A 24,882-nucleotide genomic window follows, 5' to 3' on the forward strand; every position below is an offset into this window, starting at 1 on the left:
AATTACTTTTAATTAAGTCTATAAGCAAGGAGAAGACAACCTCTGTAATTATTTTATCTTCTAGTAGCTGCACACAATTGGGTGAATAAAGCTGTTCAGAAATGATTGAGAAATCCTTAACAAAATGAACAGCATCCAGGCTATTAGAGGAATGAAAATACTCTATACTAACATGAAGTAAAGAAAGGAGCATGCTGGAAGAAACATTTTCATTTAGGTAGAAAGGTAGAGGGCAAAAGAAGAGAAGGAAAACCCACACTGAATTATTCAGGGACTCCTGCAACAAAAACAACATGAATATACATGTAACTGAAAGATATATTCAAGAACTGATGTTTTTAGAGATTGAATTAAACTAAGGCCTCATTTGCCTTTACAAAAAATGAGTTAAATAAATTAATGTTTATACAGTACTTTGAGGTCCTTGAAGGAAAAGATCTATAAATATAATAGCCCAAATGTTTAAACCTCAGTGCCTAAAATTAAGTTCCTAAATTCATATTTAGATAATATAAGTGGTTTAATTTTTTTTTTTAAAAGAGCTGAGCTCTCAAAAAAATCCCACTGTTAGAATCTGTTAGAGAAACAGGAGCTTAGCATGACTGAAAGAAAAATAATCACGCTTGTTACTGAGATGCCTAAACAAAAAGTAAGGAACATAGTTTTGAACATTTTGATGATTATTATTTATTCCTGTTCCATATCATTAGTCCCAGTTAATAAATTTAGGCTGGTCTAGACTACCACGGTAAATCTATTTAACTTATGCAATGTAACTGATGTTGACAATGTTAGATTCACTTACCATAGTAGCTACACTGCACTGTGTCACCAAGAGAGCATCTCCTTATGCTTCCCAGGAAGCTGGAGTAGACAAATCAATGGGAGAGTGCTCTCCCATCCACTTAGCATGTCTTCACCACATCCAGTAAATCGAGACTTGCTGCATCAATAGCAGCAGTGATGATCTACCAGGAAGTGTAGACATACTCTCAGTCTTTAAAGCTCACTTCTCTGAAGACTTGAGTATTTCCATGTAGATTTTACCAAACACATATTATCATATAAACAGACAATAATGGTAATTTCCTTATTTTTTTCCTTCCTGTGATTAGGCAGTCAGAGAGGGTATCAGCTAAGGGGTGGAACATAACTCACTCCATGACTTGTCCCTGTCCCACCACCTCATCCAGGACCTGCATGCTTTCCCCTCCCTATTCCACATTACTTGGTGATGATGGGCAGGTCACTGTCTTCCTGCTCTGCTGGCTACAATCCCCATGGGGAAAGGATCTACTAATACTTTCTCCCAGGCAGCCTCCAGCCAAAGTGCCTGCCTGGAATGCCAGGTAGACAACAGGAGTGGAGGATGTCTGGGTTAGGAGAGTATAGTGGTCTGAAGAGGAGAGGCTCTGGCTCTACAGTTTCCCTTCTGGCTGTGGCTGCTGGAAACTTCCCTCTGCCCCAGAGTTTGAGGAGGGTATTATGACTCTTTCAGCCCCTTAAGTTGTCACCTCAGTTTCCTTCTCCATGATTATAACGTAACTGCATTAACTACCAGTGCCTTTGTCAAAGACATATTTGTGTTGTTTTGCTATAGTTTTCTATTTGGTCTATATCCACTACTTATGCTCCTAACCAAATTGTATAGTTCTGTTTTATGTATAAAATTAATAGGAAGCTAAATTACAAAGCCAATCTAAGTTCAGAGCTGCCTATTCTAAAACTATTTAATATGGTTTTTGATCTCACCATTTATATATAGAAAATGCCATTCCCCTGCTTTTAGCACCCTCTGCAGGCTAACTGTTTTAATGCAACTGAACATACTATTATTAGATAAAATATTAAACTCCTATTCTCTGTGACAAACACTGTACATTTTTAATTACTGCATTTTGTAGAGTTACAGGTGTTTATGTACCTGCACAATGAGTAACGCATGGTTTCCAAACCCCAGGATAAATCAAGCAATATTATTATTTGTCTAGCTGAGTTTGTTACTCCATTGCCCACCCGATTTGATTGCAAACAGAAATCACCATTCAACATAATTTTTTAATCTTTTACTACTTATGGATCAATACAATAAAATGACTCAAGCTATCAGTCACTCAAACCACAAACGGAAGTTAGCTTACCATCTCTGTTGGACAGCAAACACACTAGGCCATTAAGGCATGTGTCAGTCACTTCTGAGATGTTGGTTGCACATCTGCCTATAGCCTGAATTGTAGCTGCAGCAAACTGTTTATCTTGGCTTTTCACATAGGTCTGGAGGAAACAGGATTTCCATTAGTCAACACACTGGTCTTATTAACTGGAAACTTACATTATTATCTATACTAAATGTAGAGAAAAAATTAACTTACAAAGCTACATTACACATCAGAAATTATTATTTTGTATATATTTTACTTTGCCCTTGTTTTAAAAACACATTGTTGTCATTGCTGATGACTCCAAGCAAGGGTCTGTGATGGAGGGCAATTATCCAAAAGCAAAAATTAGTTTGAGTGTAAGGCATTAGAAGCCTGTGACAGTGACCAAATATTGTTGAAGCTAAAATGTTATCTTCCCAACCCAGTTGAACAGTGGAATTAGATTGGCAGGATTTGTTTTAAAACAATTGAGTTTCATCCCCTACATTTTTACCTCTCTACAATTGATACCAGTATGCTGCAATGTACAAAGTAGAATAGTTAAAAGTAATGCATTGCTAAATCTGAGAAAAGCTCTATAAGTTGTATCAACTGTCTCAGTTTCATTCAAAGAGAACCTTATAGAGCAACAAAAGTACTATTTAAAAATTTCCAAATTCATCTACAAGTTTAGAATACATGTAATATGTAACAATGCAATTTATGCAAGAAAAATACTCTTTAATTGTTCAGACCTGAAATTCTCGAAGTAGTGTTGATATGTTAGCCTCATTTGCTAAATTTGTCAAGATTTCAAGCTGGAGGAGAGAAAAGGTATTTGATTATAATAAGTAGAACACATTTATTAAGAAATTGAATATATAATGTATTTTAACTACAAGTATTACTTAAAACTTAATAGAACACTTTGTAGGCAGAAATCTGAAGTACATTGAAATGTTAACATTCACCAGAACCTAAGGAATGTGCTTTCAAAGCAAAACAGCAGGGTTCTGCTCTGCATTTCCTACTAGCTGTAGCTATACACAGAGCCACTGTAACACAATTGAATTGGAAATGCTGCTGGGTGAGGTGTTTTTCAATATGATATAGGCTAAACAAAGAAAAATAGAAACATGCAGAGATAAGGTGCCAGAGAGCGAGAGCAATGAATGAAATTTCCCTAACTCATCCTCAAAGCAGCTATGATCAAGAGTCCTCATTTCAGGGAAATAGATGCATTCATAGTATTCATCAAATTCTGTTTTGACAAATGACAACTCATCCTCAAAAGAGAGTCTCCCTAATTTCTGGTGAGGATAAAGATAAAATCACTCTGGATATACTACACGTGTGTACAGTATCAAAAATTTCATGCTTCAAGGCAGTATCAACGCTGAAGCAGGAAGTTCCCTATTTTAGACACCTTCAATGCAATCTGAATGCAAACATAGCCAGAAAGGACACTTAGCAAGAGAAACAGCTGCTAATATGAACTCAAGGTATGTCTTCACTACCCGACAGATCAACGGGCAGCGTTCTTCTGTTGACTGCTATAGTCCACCAGCACGAGAAGAGAAAGGGAGTCTATGGGAGAACATCAGCAATTGACTTACCACAGTGTCTTCACTGCTGTATGTAGATCCAAGTATATCAACTTTAGATACATTATTCATGCAGCTGAAGTTGCATACCTGAGATCGATGACCCACAATAGAGTAGACTAGGCCTCAGTAACTTAATCTGGATTTAGAAGAGTGTTTATTAATTGTCCAATTCTAAACAGAGTAAGAAACTGCAGATGTCCCCAGTTTAAAGCGGGAAGTCGACAGTTCTGCATACTCAAGCACTTGACTTTTAGGAGTCCTTTTTGAACACTGAGGGTTTTTTTTAGTAATATGTAAAACAATTCGGCACTAATTAAACTTTTTGAAACATTACATATTGTATTTAATAAGAATGGTTAGCATTTGTTCAATCTTCATAAAACTTAATTTAGCCACCTTGAAAATAATGTCAACTCAGAGCAGAATGTCAGCTATCCACCCAAATGAGGTGAAACAAAGGAAAGATGTCTTATTTTGTTTTAATGTAAGCTATTAATTAAAAACATGACTGAAATGTTAGGAATAACACAGGACACTTATGTTCCAGCAGTCCCAATAACAAAATGTATTTTCCAGAAAGTATACAGTAACATTTACTCCCCAAATATTTATATAAATATATATTAAAAATGAGAGTTTCTCTTTCACCACATTTCCTCCTGCTGCACTCCATTCTCTTGTTCTTATGTAGCAGTTTGCTGAAATATCATATGTCATGCCAAACACATGAGACCTGCAGAGTTAGCCCTCTTTTCCTTTTAAAATGCTTAGGCTACATCTAAACTACGAGTTTTCTCAGCAAAAAATATGTTAACCAAGGACGCAAAAAGAAAACATCCACACTGCTTGTTTTTGCGCAAAAACCCCAGCGCAAAAACAGATCGGCAGAAAATATTCAAATGAGATTGCAACTCATGAAAATTAGTCTCTCATTAGCATATTTTTTGCAGAGCCAACTTGTAGTATAGACATAGCCTTACACAGTTATTCCCATCCTGGCAGCCATCTCCTACTTCTCCTTTGTCTCCTGAGTGTGATCTGATTTTGTATGTAAATGTCCCTGACCCCTCTCATTTTCCACCACACAGAGCAGTCTATTCTAAAATGAGGCTGCAAAGCATTTTCATATTCCATTTTAACACAGGAGTGGGTTAGAGAAGCCTTAAGTTCTCTATTTACCAGTTTAAACAAAGGCTAGCTTCCACCATAAATATTGAATTTACAGCTTCAAAGTAAGCAATAAACTTATATTAGGGTTGTTCTATAGTCTGTCCCCCTAAAATCAGGAATTCTCCAACCACCTACAACAGAACTAAAATTTTTAAAAAAAATCATCTGCCATTGTCTAAAACCTCTGAGCCTTAGTAAAACCCCTGCTGCTGAAAAGATGACAAAAACTTAAGAAAAGGAGAGACATATTTAGCAATCCAGTTACAATTATTTTATTTCTTATTTATTTTAAAGTTAGAAAAACTAAAACAGCAAAGTTAAGTGACTGTCCCTGAAGCTCAAGGGATGGATTTCAGATCTATAAATGGAACTCAAGAGCAATGGTTCCTCTAATTTTATCCATCCATGTGCAGAATAAAGTTTTATGTACACCGAAGCATGTGCGAATGTGCAGCACCACCAGAAACAGAAAACCTATCTGGGGGCACTCTGCTTATTAGGTGGATGGCATGTGTCTCTCTCCTGAGTAGCCACACGAGCAGTGTTCCTTATAAGCTGTGCGCTTAAAGAGTTCCAGGTCACACTAGGGCACATCTCTACACATACAGTATGTACACAAGAAAAGACAAATTATATCACTATATACTCTATGTATCCTAAATTTGAGTCCTATTCCCAACTCTCTCTCAGTGAAATTACATGTGAATAACAATCACAGTAAAACACTGAGATCTTGAAAAGCAAAGCATATCTGACAGTTATATCCAAGTAACTCCAAGCAGACACCTCTTCAGATAGAAAGAGGGACATTTCTGCCTTATACATCATCTCCTCTCAGCATATTCAGTTAGCTCCATGTACTTGGAAGTCACCTTATTGTCTACCCTAAATACCATAGAAATTAAACTGAAAAAGCAGAACAGTTCAGAGAAACATGAGTTTCACAGTAGTCAAAAAGCATGTTACTTTCCTGTTATAAATACTAACTAAAGCCATATGTGGGATATACATTATGCATTACAGAACACACCTTTGATGTTTTGATCATCGTTGGATCAGTTGACCTAACGTAGAAACTCTTCAGGTAAGGTTCAAACATGCCCTGAAAAATAAAAGCCATTGAAGTAGTAGTTGTGCCTGTTCTTAATTTAACGTAAAATTTAGAAAATGCTAAGCAAGGTATACCTTTCTTTGAATTGACATAGTTGCAATATTCTGAAGGACAATATACTGCACTTCCCTAGAAATCAAAGATAAATATATTTAACAGGATTCTTATCAATATTTTTGGAGAACACATTTAAAGCAAAAAACAAAACAAAACAAAAAAAATCAGATCTAAAAAGTTCACTTACATGTACTGTTGAAGGGTTTTTAGCGGAATTTTATATAAATATCTATGGACATGCTTTCTACACATATAAGCTACCATGTATATTTGACTTATTTCTTTGGCATACGTGAACATTTTATAAGAAAAGGGGCGTGAAGCTATCACATGTCACTCGAGACTTTTATATAGCAAGATGCAGCACAAAATTTGGACTGTCATTTTTAAAATGCAGATAAGGAGGGTGAAGTGCTATCTTTTATTGGATCAATTCACTTGAGGAGAGAGAGTTGTTTAATTTAGGCTTACTTTAACCCACTAGAAATTGTAATACGTTGTAATATTTTAATCTCTTTATAAGCATTAAATAACTCCTTTGACATCTCCCTCTTAGATAGGCGATGGTAGCAGCAACCACTAAGAGGTAGAGAAACCAATACATGGAAGTGTTTGAATAAAACCTAGACTGCTACTTCGAGTGATGACCCCTATTATATTCCAATGGAGACCCTGAATTCCTGGTTCAGATTAGCACTCAAATGTATTATGTTGTCCACACCTTTTGAGCTTCTAAACCAAGATATTCATAGTCAATTCATGTAACATTACCATGTGTAAAATTTGTGCTAGACAAATACTTGTATTTCTGTTGTAGGCTACAGTTTAGAAGAATATGAATACAGCCTTCTGACAAATGCTTGGGAGTGGAGTGTATGCTGCTTAACTACTAACTGTTTAGAAGATTATCTTAGAAAACCCCTTTAAAACACGTGTTAGTTTCCAAGTTTTGTCCATCCCATATTTGCAGCATGACTACTAGGTGAAACCAAATTGTTGTCTAATACAGCTGTTTTTGTATTGAAGACATGTAAACATTTTCTTTTTAGATTCATATTTTAAAATATATGCGACCTTTTTGAGTTTTTGTTTTGATATGTGTCTTGCAATACTAGCTTCAAAACTCTAAATAAATCCTTAACTTTTTTTTTTTAAGTTTTAGGAAAGACATGTCAAAAAAGCCTGCATCATTACACTGAGAAACAATATTTCTCTTTTTAAAATAATTCTATACTGTTGTAGCTGTGATGGTCCCACGATAGAAGAGGAAATATGGGTGACCTGAAGAAGAAATCTGTGTAAGCTAGGGAACACATACTATACATGAGGAGGCCTGGAAAAATATTGTTTAGTGGTATAAATCACAGTTTATTCTATGACCAGAACTGTTTTGGCAGACTTTTACAAGTACCAGTTTATACCCAAAGTTATAAGCTGAAGTTTATGAGTTATATATAATTTAAAACTGAAAGGCAAACTGTACAGCAAGTTGTTTGATGCTCAACAAAATAGCTTGACCCACCTACTGCTACGAAGTAAGCGCACTAAGGATTTAGAAACAATGCCAGCCTCAGACTTTGGTGCCAAGTGCCAGTAAAGTTGAGCAACTGCCATCACCACCTGGAAAATACAAATGTTAACATTCAGAACAATTTGTTACCTTGAAGTAATTACACAATATATATCATCCTCTACTTTCAAGCTGCAAAATTACATACTCATTGCCTAGTACAAAGTTTTAAATTGCCTTTTTTGCATATGTTCTTTCATATGAAGAGGCAGATTCAAAAGCGAAGATATGTTTTCATTTCTGATTTCTACGCTAATGAATAACTTACATTCCTTCCAGTAATAAATAATCAGATGCAACTAAAGTTCTAATCAAACTGATATTTTTAATAAACCAGAATTTACAGCCTTATCAGTACATAATAATGAAAAATTCCCTTTAAACCTATATAAATATTTTTCTTTTTATTTGTATTAAATCTAATTTCAATAATAGCTATTCATTAGTTAGTTTAACCAGTAATGCCATAAGCAAAAACCTTTTCTGGTTACCATATCCATCCATCCATCCATCCATCCATCCATCCATCCATCCATCCAAAGGCATTTGCATTTAAATGACTTAAGGACTTAAAAACAACAAAACGAAACCTGTAGGGTTATATACTTATCAAAGTAACAAAAAGGTAAAAGACACACTATAATTGTTTTTTAAAACCTTAATAGGTTCTCCTCCTGGAAAATGTACTAATATTAAAAAGATATATGGGATGACTTTAGTTTACTGCACGTGGGGCAGCCTAATATTTTGAACTAAGCCATGAAATGGATTATAATAGATGCAGTTTGGAAAGAAAAGAAAGACCACCACAAATTGAACATGTGATACTGTTGCAAAAAAGGCTAATACTCTGGGGTGAAGTATCAGGAGTGCCACATGTAAGAAACAGGAGGTAACTGTTCCAGTCTGCTTAGCATTGATGAGGCCTCAGAATATTGTGTCAAGTTCTGGGCATCATACCTTTTTAAAAAAATGGACAGACCGGGGAGATCCCAGAGGAGAGCAACAAAAAGTAACAGAAGGTTTAAAATATCTCAACTGTGAGGAAAGATTTAAAAAACTAGGTGGGTTTAGTTTTGAGAGAAAATGACTTAGGAAGCACCTCCTAACAGTTTTCAAATATATTTATGTCTGTTGTAAAGATGAAGCTATTCAACTGTTCTCCAAATCCACTGGAGGTAGGACAAGAAATGAATCTACCACAAAGGACATTTAGATTACATATTAAGAAAAAAACAACTTTATATAGAGAGTTAAGCATTGGAATAGATTCCCAACGTATATTGTGGAATTCTTGTCAGTGGAGGTTTTAAGAACAGGTTCTACAAAAACACTTTTCAAGTATGTTGTAGGTATTCATTGTCCTGTCTCAGAGCAGGGGATCGACTAAATGATTTTTTGAAGTTCCTTTCAGACCAATCACAATTTTATGCTCTTAAATTTAATTATTTCTGATGCAATAACAAATTAAGTTGATAAACATAATTATGTTGACATAACATAGTTAGATTTCAGTAAGGCATTTGACTTACAATGCCACAGTATATTTTGATTAAATGATAAACACTATACAACACCAATGGAGTACATATTAATGGCCTAAAAACTGGCTAATGGATAGCTCTCCAAACCTAAAATGTAGTCTATGACTTATCTAGACAGGAATCCAATTGCTGAAGCTTACATTCAAAATATTTAGACTAGAGCTAAGTAAACTTAATTAGCTAATGGAATACTATACCTACTGATATGGTAGACTCTCCATCACCTGAAGTCAGTAAATCAAAACTTGCTCTTTTTAAAGATACGTTCAGAAATTATGGTCTGAGAGGAATGGGTAAAATTCCATGGTCTGTGTTGTACAGAAAATCAGACTAGATAATTATATTTTTTTCTTTTGTCCTTAAAGTAGAGGTGGGCAAATACCAGCCTGTGGGATGGCTCTGATTTCCTAGGGTTAGCCCATGGCGGGCCGCCACCACTATATTTATCTGCACTTTGGCAGGCATGGGTGATTGCAGCTCCTGTTGGCTGTGGATCACTGTCCCCAGCCAACAGCAACTGCAATAGCCCATATCTGAGGCGGCGCAGGTAAATATAGTCGAAGTGGCCCACCAGAAGCTAACCCTGGTGAACCACCACAGTTTTACTGCCTACCCCTGCCTTAAAGATTTGTACATCTATGAAGAGTCAGATCACTTAATCCAGCTCTCAGAGATGTGCTGAATGAACTGTCCACAAGGTGTTTTAGCCACCTCAATTCTGCTGGGAAACTGAAGCTAGGATTCAGGCTGAGATTTTCAAAGAGTGCTTATCTTCTCCAGGCTCCTCTGAAAACTTCCACCACAAAGAAAAGTGACATCTAATAAATCAGGAGCACCTACAGTTTTCATTAAAAGACTTTATCAACATCTTAACATGGTTTATCTCACCAAAATTTCTGAAAACTCACAAGTTAAATGATCTGAAGTGCTGTGGCAGCAGATACTGTATTGCCTAATTCTCCTCTTACTCTTAATATTAAGAGTAGGTAGGGAGCACATAGCAGGACTTCATATATTAAAATCAAGTACTTTCCCACTTTTAAGGGCACGCAATTGAAAACTAGTTACTTACAGTTGGCTACAGCAGAACTATTGTTTAGGTACACAATTTTACAGGGTATTTCCTATGCATATTGGGGCGAAGGTATAACCTACTCCCAAATATTTAAAAAAAAAAACTCAGTTCAAGTATTTTAGAAGGGTGGACACTTAGCAGTTTGAAACAAAGGTATTTGTCATACAGCAGCATTCCGGCTTTGCAGCAATGGCTTTGTATTTCGTATCAGCAATCTATGGTCTGGATCCATAGCATAGGGTTTCTTCACTTTCTGATCTTTTTCTTTCTGTTCTTCATCAGACTCATAGAAATCCTTCTCATTGTACTCTTCCAAAACACCATCCTAAATGAAAATATATACATCAAAGACTTGAAACAATCAATTTTATAAAAAAGCATTTATAAAAAACAATTAAAAATGAAAGTGTATTATTTTACAGAAGAGCTTTTATATTATCCTTTTCCCTATTTTTGTCAGTCCACCTAGTTCAGAAAGTAAGACCATATCATCTCAACAACATACTCTAAAATGAAGTATATTTAGAAATTCTATGGCTGATGTTATATAGATGATTAGACTAGAAGATCATATGATCACTTTCGGACTTGAAGTCTATGAATTGTTGGCATTTCTGAAATTGAACTTTAGCTATTTGAACATCATGGTATTTAAAGTTATGAGGCACTGATGCTACATAAGGAAGCAAAAGGTGGTCTCAATAATTTACCTACACACAAATGTAGACAAGCACAGTCAGCGGAAAGCTGGTTTCATGCTCAACAGTGGGACTAGGAAGATATGATTGACATTCCAGTCTCTTCCACAGATTTTTTGTGAACTGTAGGTCAAGTTATTTACTCTCTGAGTCTTAACTTCCTATCAGAAGGATACTGATCTGGTCAGGAAAATTGCAAGAATTCATTAAAGGCCCTGAGATGCCAAAAGCCCTGGCTATACCTCAGAAGGCTCAAATACAAGAAAAATATCTGAAGACTCTGTAATTATTATCTTACTCTTGATATGATTTTTACCTGTACTGAAGGAAAATAGTTTTACATATCTTTGAGTAAATATTATGAATGTGCCAAAACAGGGTTTTTTTTAAATAATAAATTATAATAATAGTTAAGTTGGAAACCACAAGTATTACATTTTAAAGTATTAGGCCAGCTCCCAATATGGGGAGCTGTACTTGCACTGAAGTAAACAGAAGTAGGCCAATTTATACCAGATAAGGATCTCACCCTCTCTTTACAATTAGGTTTTCTTTTCCAAACACATTTCACAATTTAGACATACTAAAAGGTATTTCAATTAAGCAATTTACTTTCTTACTTTTAAAGATTACAAAGCTAAGCAAAATGAGTCATGTGCTTTTTTTTTTTTTTTTTAAAAAAAGGACTTATACTCACATACAGAAAAGACACCCACATTGTCTACCCAATCATTCTTAAGAACTAGTTTTCATCTGTATTATTAATCCTATCTTGGAAAGTAAACAGCTATTTAAACCACACTAAATTGACAGCAAGTATCACCTTGGCAAACAAAATAGCTATCCGTCACTTGTTGTAGTAATAAATTATTTTAATCTTAGGACTCTTAAAAAATTGTTAAGTGGATAAAAATGGAGACATTATTAATAAAATAAACAGTTTAAATGTAAAAATTTAAGTTTACAGTGAAAGCCAAAGCTAAATTTACATCAGTTGCTTTTATTTATGCAAGAGCTTTTCGCTATTAATTGCGAATAAATAGGCAAGACCACCTTTTAGAAGCCACTATTGCATATGTGTTATAACATTCACTGCTACCCAATCCCACTCTGTAAACATTTTAGTAGTAGGTATTTTTCCTTTTTTCAATGTGCTCCGTTAGGAAAGTTAAGGAACTTTACACCAAGGAAAAAAAGAATATTTTGCCAAAACAATAAAACTGAAGTTCAGAGACTAGTCAGTCCTGATCTTATATTTACATACAAAATACTATATTAAATAGGCACAGTCTGACACGGTTTTCCAAATTCTGTATCAGCATGACACTGACGGTCATATGATAACAAAAGGCACTCAATTTATATTTTTTGCATGCCTCAAACAAGCTTTCAAAAAAGCCATTGGAATTGGGCATTTATCAGGGTGGAGATGTTTCTTTTTAAGAAATGGACAGATCAGGGGTCATATAGTGCATCCGTTTTATCAACAGTGGTGGACACTGAGAGCCCTCTGGCACATGGTTTGAGAAGATTCTTAGTTTCAGGGTTAAGAATTATAGCGACATTCCTTCCTATAATTTGTATTGCCGTAGTTCTCACACACACACACACACACACACACACACTAAAGCATGAGTGGTCCATTAGCTTGAATGAAAAGAAATTCTCTTAAGTATATATAGTTTCTCTCAGTCAGTGATAACCTAGCCTCTAAAACAAGCATTCAAAGGAGTGATCCTCTAAGATGTAACACTCACAGCTTTTAAAAGTGACCCACAGATTTTTTTCAAGTCATTTTACAATAGGTCTTGGTGTTTACACATTATAACTGCACATATTCAATATTTAAGGCTAGACTCAATCCAACCTATCATTTTTGGACCTACAACTGGCGATACTTTTAACATTTAACTACCAGAATGTACCCAGGTTGCACAGGCAGACCTCAAAAGTGGCATTACATAGGTGGCTCTGCAGAATGATTAACATTTATTACAGATTTCTCCTTGAACCAATATTAATGGACAAGAACAGCAGTTCTCAAACTGTGCGTCAGGACACCAAAGTAGTTCCAGGGTTGTCCTAGTCCTGTGTCCAGGATTGAAGCCCAAACCCCACTGCCCAAGGCTGAAGCATGAGGACCCAAGGCTCAAGTTACAACCTCCTGCCTAGGGCTGAAACCCTTCACCTACAGCTTGTCCCCCCACCCAGGTTGGTGAGGCTTAGACTTGCTCCTGCCCTCAGCCCACTAAGGTTGCCAACTTTCCAACTGCAGAAAAATCAAATGCCTCTTCTCTGAGACATTGCCCTTTACTCACTCCGTCCTCTCTCCCTCCATCATTCAGTCTCCCCCACCCTTACTCACTCACTCATTTTCAACGGGAGACTGAAGGCTCCCACCACGGTGAATCTGATTGATTTAAATAACTAGTCGGAAGACTCCATTTAATTGTGGTTTTCTACATAGAAGTACATTCTTGTTGGTTATTATAACCTTAGTACCTATTCTTCACAACTCAGAGATATATGTAGGTTTCCATTTTTTTAAAGTACATACAACACATTTTTAAACAGTAATTTATTTTGAAAACTTTTCAGATTATTTCTATTTCAACTGGTTAATCAATATTTGGAGGATTTTCTTGCCATGTTATATTAGGAGGAGAACATAACCAGACAGACATTTAAATTGTTTAACTAAAACAACATGTATTCTGGATTTTTCTTCAATGGCAAACGTATAATATTCTAACAAAATAAGCATATGAATTCATTAATTTAGTTAAATGTTCAATTTTTTTTTAAGTTGGATTTGTTTAAATTGTTTGTACTATAAAAGTTAAATGAAATATTATAAAAAAACAAAAATCAAATCGACTTTCCCAGCCAAGTCAACATGAGAAACAAAATATTGGCTACTGCAGATAATTCAGTTGTCTTCCCCCTTCATTTTCCTGTTTGTTCATAATGTGGAAACAAACGAACAAACCAAACCAAAACAAAAACAAAACAAAAAAACACACAAGTTTTCCTGCCTTTTTCAGGTCCCAAACAATTTCTAAATTTGGAATGCATTAGTCCACAAGGAAGAAAATATTCTTTCTACACTGGCAGAAGAAGCTACTGCTATTAAAAACAAGATTATCACTTCAATTGTGTCTAAATGCAAGTGCTTAAGTAACTTCCACCAGTTCATTGATGTGACTTTCTTTAAAATATCATCAACAAACATATATTTCTTGAACAGTTCACCCTTAGCTCTGAAGTTTATTGTAGTTGGAATTATGGAGGGATGATCGCTGGATGCCCACGTCATAGTCAACTCCTCTCCTTCAGTAGTTAAGATTTGATCCTGATACCGAGTATTGAGAATATTTAAAAGAAAGTAAGCTGGAGATCATGCTTGTCCCATTCCATTTTTTTTAATGCTTGTAATTTAACTCTGTGTCTGCATATTTCTCTTTAAGATCTCACTCAATTCCTTCCAAATTTCAGCAGCATCAGTAATAAAGCAACTATTTCCCTGCATTTTGTTCAAGGCTATAGAAATAGGCTTCAGGGCACTCAACATGCATTCATCATTTCGTGTAAGCCCAATGTTGAGACCTTTGTCTGTGACAATGCCATCTGTTTCTTCATGATTTTGTTCACAAACTGTAATGAGATTAGGCCAATTCTTGACATAGTGCTCACAACAGTCCACTACTAAGTCTCATCACACATCTTATGGGAGAGTTAGTTTGGTTCTTCCCACTTTTTAGAGCAACTGTTGCAAAGTGGTTGTTACAGAAGTATTTTACAATTTCAACATTAGCCCTTATTTCTGGAGGGATAAGGGATCTTTCAGAAAAGGCTTTATTTTTCGAAAGATCAGCGTCTAGACTGGCGCTTTTCTCCGGCAAAGCTCCGTGCTGAAAAAAGCGGCAGCCATTTTTATGCTAATGAAGCACGGGAGATTTAAATCCCTGCTTCATTAGCAATTACTATACGTCTAATTTAAATCCCTTTTCCAAAAAAGGGATGTAGTCTAGACGTAGCCCTTATGTCATGATCCTCTGGTTCTGTTTATCTTACTCCACTGTATATATAATTTTTGTGTGTAAAATTAGACACATGGAGTGGGAAATACTTTGTGTGTTTCAAATGTGTAAATGGGAGACATGGAGTGTGTTACCCGCAACTTCTTGATGAGCCACTGTCAAACAATCTTTTGTCGTTAAATCTGAGCAGGGGTTAGTAGGGAGTGACCTCAACTCCTTAACAAAAAGAATAGGAAAACAGAGGCCTTGGTCTTTTGGCTGGGCTGCACCTGAAGGAAGCAGCCAAAGATCACAGGGTCGGGAAGAAAGCCCTGGTTTAGAATGGCAGCTGGAAAAGAGGTTTTAGGGTGAGTTTGAAGAGTTTTTACCTAGGTTTCAATGTAGAATTAGCCAAGAGTTTGTTTCTTTTGATTTGTAACCTACTTTGCTCTGCCCGTTCTCCCTAATTTCTATTTAAATCCTACTGCTTCCACTTAATACAATCATTTTTATTTTCTATGAAACCCAGTGTAAATAATTGTTACCTAGGGGGAGAGGGCAACCAATATGCACATTCCCCCTTGCATTGTTAAAGGTAGCTTACCTAATTCTTTGGGGTTTGATCCCATTTGGCGAGTGCTACATCAGGAGGCTGGGCCCTAAACTGCACTCTCCTTGGACTTGAAGAGGTTCAGTGTCTCTACTGCTTCTTGGTGGGGGCAGGGATCTCAGCTCAGGGACTTGGCTGGGGGAGACCAGCGGAGTTGGCTCAGCAGGACTGGGCGGTAAGGAGCCCCAAGAGAGCAGGAAGGAGAGTGGCAGTGGCCGTGTCAGCACCCCGGGAGGCACCCCTGAAGGGTTGTCTGTAACCACACCCTGTCACACCTCCCTTTTCACATTTATTTCCAGAATTTCCCTCCTTGTCTAGATCTATTCTACCCTATCCAACTTCTATTTAGGGATGTTAGCGTATAATTGTGTAAACAATTAACCAGGGCTTGTCTGTTAATCTTAATGACTACATGCAATTCTCCCTCCCCCGCCTTGCTGCCACAGGTAGCAGGTGGGGGAGGAGGGAGGAAGCGGTGGGAGCGGGTGCCTATAGGGAGATGGCATTTAAGCCAGCTCCCATGGAGCCACCTACCACCCTCCCCATCCCCTTGCTGCTGCCTCTGATAGAGAGGCAGCAGCACGGAGATGAGGACAGGCAGGAGAACAGGCAGTACATGCAAGAAGCCAGCTTTCTATTAGAGGCAGCAGCACAGGTGCGGGGGACAGAGGGATGCTGGCACAGCCCGTCTGTAGGGAGTTCAGGCCCCTCACAGGCAGGGACTGCTGCTGCGGAGCTTCCCAGCAGACCAACACCCCGCACAGACTGGCTTATGCCTGCCGCCCTATGCTGCTGCCTTTGATATAGAGGCAGCAGCACAGGGTGACAGGGGGCTCCCCAGGAGTGGGGTCGGGAGCGCACTGGCTGCTGGCCCCACCCCTACGGACTATCAAATAATTGTTTAACTGCTAAGATTTGGTTTGGTTACATGATTAGTCAATTAAACAATATCTAACATCCCTAGTTCTATTCACAACTTTTTGAAGCTTTGCACTCTTACCTCTCTCTAAGGGACTGATCCTGTGAATACAAATTTGCTGAGGGATGTAGAGGTGAAAAATAGTAGACCTCAACCCTATATATTTATTCTAAAACATTTTTTGCTGTTAACAAGCATGTTATCTCTGGAGACACAAATTCACAGTTTGAGAACTGCAAAACTAAGCAACTCTGATAGTATCTTCTAGACTGAATGCTCTAAATCAACTATACAGAAGTCTCTGGAATCTCACAAGATTGGGCCCCTAATCCATGAACTATTGGAATGTTGGCTACCTTCCATGGCTGGCTAGCACACTACCTTCCACATCTTAATGACTTAACCAAATAAATAATGGGTACTTAGAGAAGGTACAAATTGTTCTTATCAGCTTCTTGTAACAACTTGAACACTCTAATTCACTATTTCCCCCCCTTCCTTCCCCTATTTATTCTTGGATCTGGACTTTTAATACTCCATTCATCTGAAGAAGTGAGTTGCGCCCACGAAAGCTCATGATACCATCTACATGTTTTGTTAGTCTTGCAGCACCGTAAAGACTATTCGTTTTTTAAGTTTTTCCAGTTACGGACTAACTCGGCTACCCCTCAGAAGCTTTTGACCCTGTGTGCAAGCCAGTCCTAAATGACTTCTTAAGATAGCTACATGCCAAGCATTAGGCTTTAGGTATTAAATGATTCAATTAAAAGAAACATCTTAATATAAACATTCATCAAGAGCTTGTATATTACTGTTACAAAGAAGCAAATATAGCTCCCCAGAATACGAAGCTAGTGTACTAACTCATTCAACACAGCAATTAGTGATTACATAAAACTGAGAATAAATGTTCACTTAAAATTGACACTTTCACCTCCATATTTCTCTTTGCAGTGCCTACTAACATATTTATTCAGAGTTAAATTGTATTATTCTAATAAAAGGACATTCCAGTTTTGCTTACTTTGCTACAGCAGTGTTCAGGGTTACAGGTAGTAATTTTAGTAAACAATATGCAAAACAACGTTTTTTTTCCTATTCATGTCCTACTCTCATGTTTATGTGAACCTTAAAACAATGCAGACAGCTTATGCTGCTATTAAGCAACATTACTATTAATAAATGTTAATCTAATGGAATTCATAGAATATGCAAAATCATATAATGCTTTATTCCAATTTGCTATACATTAATATGAAATTACAACAATCTTTTAATTCCCAAGTAAATTATTTAACAGGCAAAAAAGCTTACCAAGTAGCACACATATAAAGAAAGAAAACAAAGAGAAGAGAGGGGAAAAAACTTTACAATAGATTTCCTTCATGTCTGATTTCTCCAATGGAAAACTAACTGAAGTCTGGATTACCTACTTTCAGAACACTCAAATGTTACAAAAAATAACTTTTAGCCTGATTCAAACAAACTATCCCAATTGTTGAGAGAGTCCACAAAAACAGATTTTTCTTTCCAAGAAAAGAAGGGAGAGGATACACGTCAAATTATGCGGTATAAACTTATCCGTTATTTACAACTTGATCAGAGCTTGAAAATAGAAGTTTCCTTTCATCTCTTACTATTTATTAAGTATTAAAATATTTTTGGTGTTTTATTTAAAAATAATATGATAAACATCCTTTCCTTCACAACTACTACCTGTCATGACTTTTATTTACTTCTGTCTATACATCACTGTGCTGCTTTTTTTTTTTTTTTTTAATTAAAATTTTAGGTGCCAAATCGAACAGCACTGAAAACTGAACTCCCATTTTACCCACAGGATGTGCAACTGTAGCGCAAGATGCTTCCAATTCATTTCAACTCTATTCTAAAAGGATTATCTCTTCCAGTGCATTGCAACTTAGTTCTGAATGGACTATCTCTACCAGTAAGAAGATATTTCAGTCTTTATTAATTCAATCATTGATGTGTCTTCTCTAGGGGTGCCAACTAGTATAGCAATTTCATTGAAGTAAACAGAAACAGAAACAGAAGTCTAGAAAGGGTACTTAATTATTGCTGTGAAGCAGGAGCTCTCACGCATTTAAATTTTTGGAAGTATTTTTCTACATTAAAAAGTCAGCGCAGAGTCCAAACAATAACAAAGGCTCAGGCCTTCTTCAGGCCTCATGTTTTGATAAAAAGCTTCAGATGGGTAGCGGAGTTAGTCTGTAACAGGAAAAATGTGAAGTGGGTTGTGCCTGTGAAAGCTCATGATACCATCATCTACATATTTTCTTAGTCTTTAAGATGCTACTAGACTTTTTATTGTTTTTTTAAGTTTTATCTTTTGATAAAGTTGCTCATGTTCTCCTGAACTACTTATAACTTGCTAGGTCCACAACCTAAAGGAACTTGTCCTGAGGAAAGCAAGTGAAATGCCTGGTAGAATTTAAAGGGTTAAAATGTTGATTTGGATCAATGTTGTCTTTGTATTTCTCAGATAGGGAGTGAAGAACAGAGCAAATGTTGCAGAGCATAAACTACTGTACAAAACTCGCTTGTTCAAACACTCACAAAACTATAATCCCAGTAATAAAATAACATGACCAAAGCAAAGCAAGGATGCCAATCAACTAAAGTGTAGTGCTTTGTATTGACAGAGGTCATTGCTCACCATGAATCAGTGTTATTTCCGGTATCTTTATATTATTGAGATATGGAAGGAAGCATCTCAAAGGAACCAAAATCATGAAGAATTTGATCTTCCTGAATTGTTTGTTCAATTTGAAAAGATCCAGAAAAGGATGCAGGACACATCTGTTAATTTACTTCACTGACAAATTCTTCACCAATAGCTGGAGTACATTTGCTGTAGATGTACAACCATCACAGAAAAACAGGTGTTTCTACTGCCATGGTCCAGAGATACTGTCACACCTCAATGGCCCCCTCCCTCAAAGGGTCCCCCCAGGGAGGCAGGTCAGCATTGTACATTGCTAACACTGTTGCAAGCATCGCAGGGCATTTTGGGAAGGGTCAAAGGTATGTGTGTGAAATGAATGAAGGATTCCTTTGCAGGTCACTAGAGGCCAAGGGGCAGGAGAGACAAATAGAGCAGCGAACGGGTTAACTCCATGCTCCTGCTAGGCCTGAAGATAAGACGCTGACTCCAGCCAGCTCAAGGCCACAGCACACATCTAACTCTCGGCTGCCAGTCAAGAAAGAGGAGGGCCTGGAATCCACCGACCAGCTGTGAGAAAGACAGGTTCAACTGAACAGAGCTGCAGAGCCAGCTCATAACAAGCGTGGCAAGTGAAGGCCAGCACAGAGGAAAACAATGAGAACAACAGAGTCTAGACGGTGTGATTTGGGAAAGTCGAGGAGACCACAGAAAGCTGGTTTGGACTGGCACAAAGAGCACCAGGAACAGAGGTCACAGAATGGAACACCCCCAAAGAAGCCTTAAAACCCTCCTGAGAGCTGGAGCAATTCGGACATCACAGCAGACCCTGGACGACCTGTGCGCACAGGATCGAACTCCCGTCCACCCTTCCCCCTCTTCTTCTTACATTACATCCAGGCATGGACAGCCTCGGGTAGTGAGTGTGAGAGTATGCAAGTGGGTTAGGGCTCGGAGCACTAACGCTTTCTTCCTGCCTCTTAGTGACATGGGAAGCATCCATCGCTCTCTGCTGTTATTTTATTATTTTATCAATAAAGCTTTAAAACTTAGACACTTGGTGTGTTCCGTCATCTCCTCCCTTAATGATCCTGTGGCTTCAGCCTGATCACCTGATGCCTCAGGCAGATTGGTAACAGAAATCTGTCACAATACCCCAATCTTGTTACTGGCATTGTTCAAACCAGAGTCTGGAACAAACTCTTGGATATGTTGTCGAAGATATGGATAGTGAGAGATGGTTTGGAGTCTTTGATAAACTATTAAATTCTACAATAAAAATCTCAGTCATGTTATTACTCTTACAGTGTGAAACTGAGAGACTTTGCTCTGTAATTGTTTCTTTTAATTCTCTAACCCAGACACACCTGAGAGACAGAGTTTGTAGCAAAAGTCCAATTTAAAATATATCAATGTAAATCATAACTAATATCAGGGAATTACACTAGTGCAATTACACTGGTCCCTAAGATCCCAATGCAGACAAAACTGGAGATATTCTGAATACCATTTATAAAAGGCCGTTTTTCAGTTAAGTCCCATATTAAGAGAATTGTACTATGTCAACTATTTTCAGCCTTCCTTTATTGACCTTTCAGATGTCATTTGCTGCAAACCTGGATGCTGAACAAAGCTATTGTTTTCTTAATAATTAAGTATATTTACATAAAATTAAGCAATATAAAGGTTTGTCAGTCAATTTTAGGATTCTGCTAACACTGTAACAATACAGAAATAGCAAACAAATCCCAGAGCCCTCAGATTCAGACATCATATAGCAAGATTTTCATATTAAGTAGTAGGATATGTAACTTAATTGTAATGAGATGAAACATTATCACCTCTGATTTTTATCACTTGAAATTATGAACCAAATGTGCGAGAGAACAGAATTTACTACAACTGGAAGTTAAATGAAGAAACTCTTACTATATCATCTCTGGTTCTTCAAGAAGTGATACACACGTGAATTCCATGTAGGTGTGTGTGCACCCAATGCACTGGAGCCAAAGACTTTTGTCTAGCAGTAGTCATATAGGGGTGGCACTCATGCCTTAAGACTGTGGCTGCTCCCCTGGCTATATCAAGCAGCACCACCCTAACCCTACTCAATTACTTTGCACCAACAGCCCATTAAAGGCAACTAATACAGAAGTGGCAGTATGAGAGGCTATGAGGTTGAGCTTGGCCTGATCCACCTTGGGCTTGAGGCTGACCTGGGAAATGATAGGGATTGGGGGAAAGGTATACATGAGAATCGATTGCCAGCTACAATGGAAGGCATTGGGGAAAACAGCTGGAACGGAGGTCCCACAAGAGCAGAACTGGTGACATTGACTGTTTTTTCCCTTGTAGCAAAACAGACTGATTATGGGAATGCCCCATGCTATGAAGTTGAGCCAGAGGACACACACCTTCAGGGACCACTTAAAACTCAGAGAAAAATATCTACTGAGATGTGAAATCATCTCATGTACTCTCTCAAGTAAATGGATAACTATTAAAGTAATGTTCTCCTCAACGCAAAACTGCCATAGATTGCTCTATATTGAGGCAATCAATCTGGAGTGTGCTCACCCTTGTTTGTTTACATAGTTTATCACAGTGGTATTATCAGTGAGTATAAGAATGACAGTGTCCGATATGATCCCAAAATACCCAGCATGCATTGAGGACGGTCCAGAACTCCAGCAAGACAACATGGAGTGAAGCCTCCTGTTTCAATCAAAGTCCCTATATCTTCAGCAAGCCAAGGTGTACATCCCAACATAGCAGGTGAGCATTGGTAACAACTGACTTGTTGGTGAGAGTCTGGGATAAATGGAATTCTCAGACAAAACATTCTATAGCCTTATCCACCATTGCAAGGAGTCTATGACTAATGGAGAAAGAGAGAACAGCCTATTCAGAAGATGAAGATTGGGGCAGTCAACCATTATGAGCCATATTTGATGGGTGTGGTGGCACAGCTTCACAAGCTGGACCATCTGTATGCAGACACATGGCCCAACAGGCTCAGACATACCTGGACTGTCATGGAATGCTGGGATTGCAGACTGAGACAGAGACATACAAGTGCCAGAAAATACTCAGCAGCAATGCTCTCAAACTGTGAATTTATTTTTTGAATTGAAGCGGAAGTTGACTTTCATAAGAACATAGCAATGGCCATACTGGGTTACACCAATGGTCCATATAGCCCAGTATCCTGTCTTCTGACAGTGACCAATTATAGGTTGATTTGGAGGGAATGAAGAGAACAGGTAATCATCAAATGATCCATCCCATGTTACCCATTCCCAGCTTCTGTGAAACAAAAGCTAGGGACAACTTCAGAGTATGGTTTTGCACCCCAGTCCAGTGATTAGAAAGAGGCCCAAACATTTGAGTAAGTGAAATGTGGTGGTGACATGAGCAAGAATTTTCTCTCTGGATTTGCCCCATAGTAACCATTCACTGAGGTACAGGAAAATGTGCACAATCATGATTACTGCATATTTTAGGAGGCAGGAAATCCACTTGATGAAACTTAGGGAACAGAAGAGAGGCTCAACGTTTCAGGCCTATATACTGAAAATGGCATGATCCTACAATGAAGCAAAAGGAACTTCCTGTGGCTCAGCAGAATCACTACATGGAAGTAAGCATCCTGGAAGTCCAGGAGCTAACCAGTTGTTCTGAGATAATGCAAGGAGGATAGTCAAGAGCGTGACCATTTGGAACCTCATATGAGATATGTTTTTTGTGGCCACTAAGGTTGAGGATGGCTGTTATCCCAGAAGGATACCAGGTAATACCAGGAGTAGAAGCTGTGACCTCAGTGTTCCAACGCAACTACTTCTATAGCTTCCAACACCAGCAGAGAGTTAACCTGCTCCATGAGAAGCTTCTTGCGAAAAGGATCCCTGAAATAGCACAGAGAAGGAAGGTGTGAAAGAAACATGCATATGAGCTTGATGGCACAGCTCCATCTGACAGTGTCAAGGACCCAATAGTTTGAAGTAATCAGACCCTAAATTCTAAAAAAGCAGACCAATCTGAGCCAAGCCCTGAGCCTGGCCACTTTTTCTCACTGGAACTATCCCTTTTCTAAGACAGTCATTGTTTCAGGGCAAAGGGCTGTGCAAAGATATGCTGCAGGCGATACTGCTGGCTGTGCACGATAGTGGCACCTCTGCCTTTGAGTGTAGGGGCTGCACACCTTCTAAGAGTAACTCTGGAGTCCTTGGTCTTGTCCAAGAACAGGATTGTCCATCAAAAGGCAAGTCTCCATGGGACTTCAATCAAGTCAGTCATCACCATCACTACCACAGAGTTCACAGCCAGATGTGAATAGAAGCCCTCCAATAGAACTGGAACAAAATAGAGCTCTCTTATGAACTTTGCTGCTTCTGGTGATACTGAGGCCAGCATATTCCAAAGGGCTTTGGCGAGTTCAAGTACCTTCAGTATATAGTGTAGTTTACATCTCCACCCTTCCATTTACTATAACGTAAGGAAAAGGAAAACACACTAAGAATATACAAAATAAATATAACATAGCAAAAAAACTAATGTAAAGAGGAACACTGCAACTACAGGCAGTCCCTGGGTTACGTACAAGATAGGGACTGTAGGTTTGTTCTTAAGTTGAATCTGTATGTAAGTCGGAACTGGCATCAGCCGCTGCTGAAACTGATCAGTTTCAACCGCGGCTGAATCTGGATGCCAGTTCTGACTTACATACAGATTCAACTTAAGAAACCCAGGCGTCCCCAAGTCAGCTGCTGCTGAAACTGATCAGCGGCTGATTCCAGGAAGCCTGGGGCAGAGCAAGCAAAATGCAGGACAATGTAGCACTTTAAAGACTAACAAGATGGTTTATTAGATGATGAGCTTTCGTGGGCCAGACCCACTTCCTCAGATCAAATAGTGGAAGAAAGTAGTCACAACCATATATACCAAAGGATACAATTAAAAAAAATGAACAAATATGAAAAGGACAAATCACATTGCAGAACAGAAGGGGGATGCGGGGGGGGGGGGAGGGGGAGGAAGGAAGGTAAGTGTGAGTTATAAGATCAAGAACACATATTCCTGTGCATCCAGAAATATAATCTATGCTATCATGTGCCGAAAGTGTCCGTCTGCTATGTACACTGGACAAACATCTCAGACACTTCGCCAAAGGATTAATGCCCACAAAACAGATATCAGACAAGATCACAAAGAGAAAACAGTTTCTTGCCACTTTAACCAGAAAGGACACTCTCTAAATGCCTTAGCCACCTGCATTCTGCTACAAGGACCTTTTACATCTGCACTTGAAAGGGAATCCTCTGAACTGTCATTCATGTTAAAATTCGACACTTGCCAACAAGGACTTAACAAGTCTTTGAACTTTCTCACCCATTACCAAGACAGTTTCCCCAATTATCACCTGTAATACCATTAACTCACTAACATCCCACTCTCCCTACCTTTAATATCATCAATTCACAGACACTTACCTTCCTTCCTCCCCCCTCCCCCCCCTGCATCCCCCTTCTGTTCTGCAATGTGATTTGTCCTTTTCATATTTGTTCATTTTTTTTAATTGTATCCTTTGGTATATATGGTTGTGACTACTTTCTTCCACTATTTGATCTGAGCAAGTGGGTCTGGCCCACGCAAGCTCATCATCTAATAAACCATCTTGT

At 38.0% G+C, this 24,882-nt stretch overlaps 1 protein-coding gene across 1 annotated transcript in view; it reads right to left on the reverse strand.

The window, feature by feature from the left end:
• Window positions 1–24,882, reverse strand: part of AP3B1 (adaptor related protein complex 3 subunit beta 1) — a 322,060-nt gene that overhangs the window by 167,524 nt on the left and 129,654 nt on the right. The window contains exons 8-13 of the mRNA XM_006119130.5: window positions 10,442–10,600; window positions 7,609–7,706; window positions 6,104–6,158; window positions 5,949–6,020; window positions 2,897–2,959; window positions 2,142–2,274 (exon numbers count right to left, since the gene is read on the reverse strand). Of these exons, the coding sequence (XP_006119192.1) occupies window positions 2,142–2,274; window positions 2,897–2,959; window positions 5,949–6,020; window positions 6,104–6,158; window positions 7,609–7,706; window positions 10,442–10,600 (580 nt within the window). The remainder of the gene's footprint in view (window positions 1–2,141; window positions 2,275–2,896; window positions 2,960–5,948; window positions 6,021–6,103; window positions 6,159–7,608; window positions 7,707–10,441; window positions 10,601–24,882) is intronic.

Source organism: Pelodiscus sinensis, chromosome 6 (genome assembly GCF_052426305.1).
Source record: "Pelodiscus sinensis isolate ZL-2025 chromosome 6, ASM5242630v1, whole genome shotgun sequence".
Classification (NCBI taxonomy): Eukaryota; Metazoa; Chordata; order Testudines; family Trionychidae; genus Pelodiscus; species Pelodiscus sinensis.